Source organism: Pelodiscus sinensis, chromosome 1, assembly GCF_052426305.1.
Source record: "Pelodiscus sinensis isolate ZL-2025 chromosome 1, ASM5242630v1, whole genome shotgun sequence".
NCBI classification, from domain to species: Eukaryota; Metazoa; Chordata; order Testudines; family Trionychidae; genus Pelodiscus; species Pelodiscus sinensis.
The window spans coordinates 350264609-350268797 of NC_143052.1; the positions used below are offsets into that span (position 1 = coordinate 350264609).

General features: G+C 49.6%; 1 protein-coding gene across 1 annotated transcript; it reads left to right on the top strand.

Moving 5' to 3' along the window:
• The first annotated feature begins 743 nt into the window (after positions 1-743).
• On the top strand, positions 744-1682 carry LOC102443942 (olfactory receptor 51G2-like). The gene has a single exon (XM_089776723.1). It carries the CDS (start codon positions 744-746, stop codon positions 1680-1682), a length of 939 nt encoding a protein of 312 aa, XP_089632849.1.
• The last annotated feature ends 2507 nt before the right edge of the window (positions 1683-4189 follow it).

A 4189-nucleotide genomic window follows, 5' to 3' on the forward strand; every position in this document is an offset into this window, starting at 1 on the left:
TCTTGCCTTACTAATCTACTAGCATTCTTTGAGGGGATGAACTAGCATTTGGACAATGGGGGTCCAGTAGTTATAGTGTACTTAGATTTCTAAAATGAATACTCCTGTGGCACCTTAGAGACTAGCAAAATCATATAGTATCATGAGCTTTCACGGGTTAAACCAATTCATCAGATGAGCTGGAGTGGAAATAAACAGAATCCAAGGTATTTATAACAGCAAAAGAAAAGGTACCTGTCAGTTGAATGACAGTTAATGAGGCTAATTAAGGGGTTTGGAAGTGTGCTACTCTTAGCTTTTGATGTGAAGATGCAGTTGTTAAAGAGGCAGTTGTCAGGGTGGTTAATTACTGGAATAAATTGCCTAGGGAGGTTGTGGAATCTCCATACTTGGAGATATGTAAGAGCAGGTTAGATAGACATTTATCAGGGATGGTCCAGACCCTGGAAGTGGATTATAATATAGCTGTCTATTGCAGGGCTCATTCCACCTTCTTCTGAAGAAGCTGGAACTGTCCACTGGACACTAGGTTAGATGGACAACAAATCTGATCCAATCTGGCACTGCCTTTTTCCTATTGATGTAAAAATACAGGACTATGTTTTTGCTGATCTTTCCTGAATTCTAGAAAGTCTCTAAACTTGTACCGAGAGCAGAAAGATGTCACACGATATATCACCTGCTCCCCTGTTCTTTTTAATTTCAGGAAGAAAAACACAAATCTCCTCGGACTTGCCCAGTACATGATGTCAGCTGCCAATGACACCAAATTCAACTCTGCAATGTTCCTTTTCACTGGGATACCTGAGCAGGAATACCTCCATCTCTGGATCTCTATCCTCTTAAGCTTAATATATGTTATTTCTATAGGAGGAAATGCAGTCATTCTGTTTATTATAAAAACAGATCCAAGCCTCCATGAGCCCATGTACATTTTCCTTTCCATGTTGGCCCTCACAGACCTTGGCTTATCGATAGCCACCATGCCAACGATACTGGGCATATACTTGTTTAAGTCTGAAGAGATCAGCCGTGATGCTTGTTTTGCCCAGCTGTTCTTCATCCACTCCCTTTCATACATTGAGTCCTCTGTGCTCTTGTTGATGGCCTTTGATCGCTTTGTTGCAATCTGCTACCCGCTGAGATACGCTTCTATCTTAACTCCACCGAGAATAGCCAAGATGGGGCTGGTGTTTGTGCTAAGATCTGTGTCCCTAAATTTCCCACTTCCCTTTCTCCTGACACGATTCCAATACTGTCGAGCCAATGTCCTCTCCCATTCCTACTGCCTGCACCAGGAGGTCATGAAGTTGGCTTGTTCGGACATCACAGTCAATAGCATCTATGGCCTGTCTATTAAACTCTTATCAGTGGGGTTGGACTCTGTGTTCATCTTCCTCTCCTATGTGCTGATCCTCAAAACTGTGCTGAGCATCGCGTCCCAGGCGGAGTGCCTCAGGGCTCTGAACACCTGCGTCTCCCACCTCTGCGCCGTCCTGCTCTTCTACGTACCAGAGATTGGCCTATCTGTGATACACAGATTTGGAAAGGGCTCTTCTCCCCTGCTTCAGATTATTCTGGGCTACGTCTACTTGCTGGTCCCGTCCCTGATGAATCCGATCGTGTACAGTGTAAAAAGCAAACACCTTCGTGCAAGGATAACCAGGGCATTCATCAAGTGAAAGTGCAGTTCATCATCCATTTTCATGTCTGGAAACCCAGGGGATCATCACGTGGTTACAGCACTGGTGACAGGCATGAAAAACACAGGCCTGTTCCATCCTGAAGGAACAGATCTCCACTCTGGTGCTGACAGAGAGCTACAGGAAAGGGGCTGTTGAGGGAAGACAGAGCATGGGGGTAAAGAGGCCAAGCCAGGCAACAGAATTTATAAAGTGACTGTGTTCCTGGAGAACCAGGGCCTCTGTGGGATGTTGGCCTGTAAGGAGCAGTATCAGGGGCTGCTTCCATCTTAAAATTCCTGTTGTTACAGTCAATAAAGACAAAGGATGTGGCTGTTTCCCATGGCACCTGAGCTTTCACTGTCCTGTCTCTGGTTAAGCATCCACAGGCCCTGAAAAAAGCTGCAGAGCTGTTCTGCAGTCACAGTCCTGGCCATTCCTGAGCATGCTGGGTGCTGTGTGACCCATGAGCCCTGCACTAGTTGAGAACAGGGGCTATTCAAGGGACACAGACACCCACCCTTCCCCCACGTCCTCCACCAGGGGCTTGTGACTGAGTTATGTCAGAGACGTGATTCATGCAGGACTCCCAGGGGAAGCCAGTCAGGCAACTCCCAACCTGCTGGGCCCACTCCCCACGAGGCAGGGCAGAGCTGTGTGTGTGTGACAGAGGGTCTGACACACAGGAGTCCTGGCCAAAGACTCAGGCCCACATTCCTTCCTACTCCCGTCCATTTTTTGTTTTACTCCTGTGGAAATGGTCCTTAATTCTCCCTCAGAGGCACAGCCAGACGTGCTCCGAGCCCAGCCCATTCGGTGTAGGGTGACCACTTTGCTCAAAGGGTAAAAATGAGACTCATGCAGGCAGGTCATCCTCTGTGTGACCCCACTCATACTGCTCGTCTTGTGTGTTCAGACCTAGCCCTCTGCTCCTCCTCCTCCTGCAAGGCCACACACCCTGCCTCGTCTCTTCAGACAAGGCCACACCCCCTGCCTCATGTCTTCAGGCAAGGCCCCACCCCGTGCCTCGTCTCTTCAGACAAGGCCACACCCCCTCCTCCTCAGTATCAAAGGCTCCACCCCTGTCGACAGGCCAGGAGGCAGAGCAGGGTCACGGTGAAAGCTGCCTAGGGAGCTACAGCCACTCTAAGGTGTGCCAGAGCCTCTACCTCCCCCCGAGAAGAGAGAAGCCCCCAGCCTGTGTTACCATCCAGGAGATTCAGCCCTGGGATGGTGGAGAGTCTGGGGCACTCCATAGCAGCCTAGGCTTCCCAAGCAACTTTTGCCATGTCCCAGCTCTAGCCTGGCTAGGGTTCAGCATGTTGGGGAAAGTGGGGGAGTAGGGGACAGGGTTTGTGGGAAGAGATGTTTGCAGGGAGTGAGGCCGCAGGGGAAAAGGAGAAGTAAGGGTGTGGCAAGCCTGCACCAATGCTGACTCCAGAAAACAGAACTCCCAAGTACAGTTTCAGGATGGAGGGTAGCAGTGCCTGTGTTTTGGAGATATGATGGATGGGAGAGTCACTAATCTTTTCTTAACCTCCCACTGTACAGTGACTAAAGGGTTAAACCCAGAACACTGGGGTATGCAGGAGGTGTCGGCAGGGAGCCAGAAGAGCCAATGGGAAGAGAGTGAAAGATTTGTAAAATGAAACAAGTTTTCCCTGCTTCGGTTTCCTTTGTGGGCGTGCTGAAAGAGGAGCTGGGAGAGGAATGGGCTGAGCAGGAATAAGGCCTGGATTTTTCCTTCCAAGGGGTTTTGCATTGGGCTGGTGCCCGTGTACCACCCACGGTCAGGGAGTTTGTGACTTTGGGGAGTTTTTTAAATGGAAGCTTTTTAGCAGGATATTTTGAAGGTCTTTTGTGGGCCCCCACGTTCTGCACTTGAAGCGGGGAACAGTCGTGAGAAGAGGAGACTGAATTAACGAGACCCCACAAAAGGGGCTCTTGTTTCAAGTATCCCAGGGTGAGGATAAGTCTTCGCAAGGACCTTAGGGTATGTCTACACTACCCTCCTAGTTCGAACTAGGAGGGTAATGTAGGCATACCGCACTTGCAAATGAAGCCTGGGATTTGAATTTCCCGGGCTTCATTTGCATAAGCGGGGAGCCGCCATTTTTAAAACCCCGCTGGTTCGTACCCCGTGCAGCGCGGCTACATGGGGCACGAACTAGGTAGTTCGAACTAGGCTTCCTAGTTCGAACTACCATTACTCCTTGTGGAATGAGGAGTAATGGTAGTTCAAACTAGGAAGCCTAGTTCGAACTACCTAGTTCGTGCCCCGTGTAGCCGTACTGCACGGGGTTCGAACCAGCGGGATTTTAAAAATGGCGGTGCCCGCTTATGCAAATGAAGCCCGGGAAATTAAAATCCCGGGCTTCATTTGCAAGTGCGGTATGCCTACATTACCCCGCTAGTTCGAACTAGCGGGGTAGTGTAGACATACCCTTTGAGAGAAGGTCCGGGCACCGGGAGAGCTACCTTGGGTTCCTTTGTGGCATTCTAGGGTG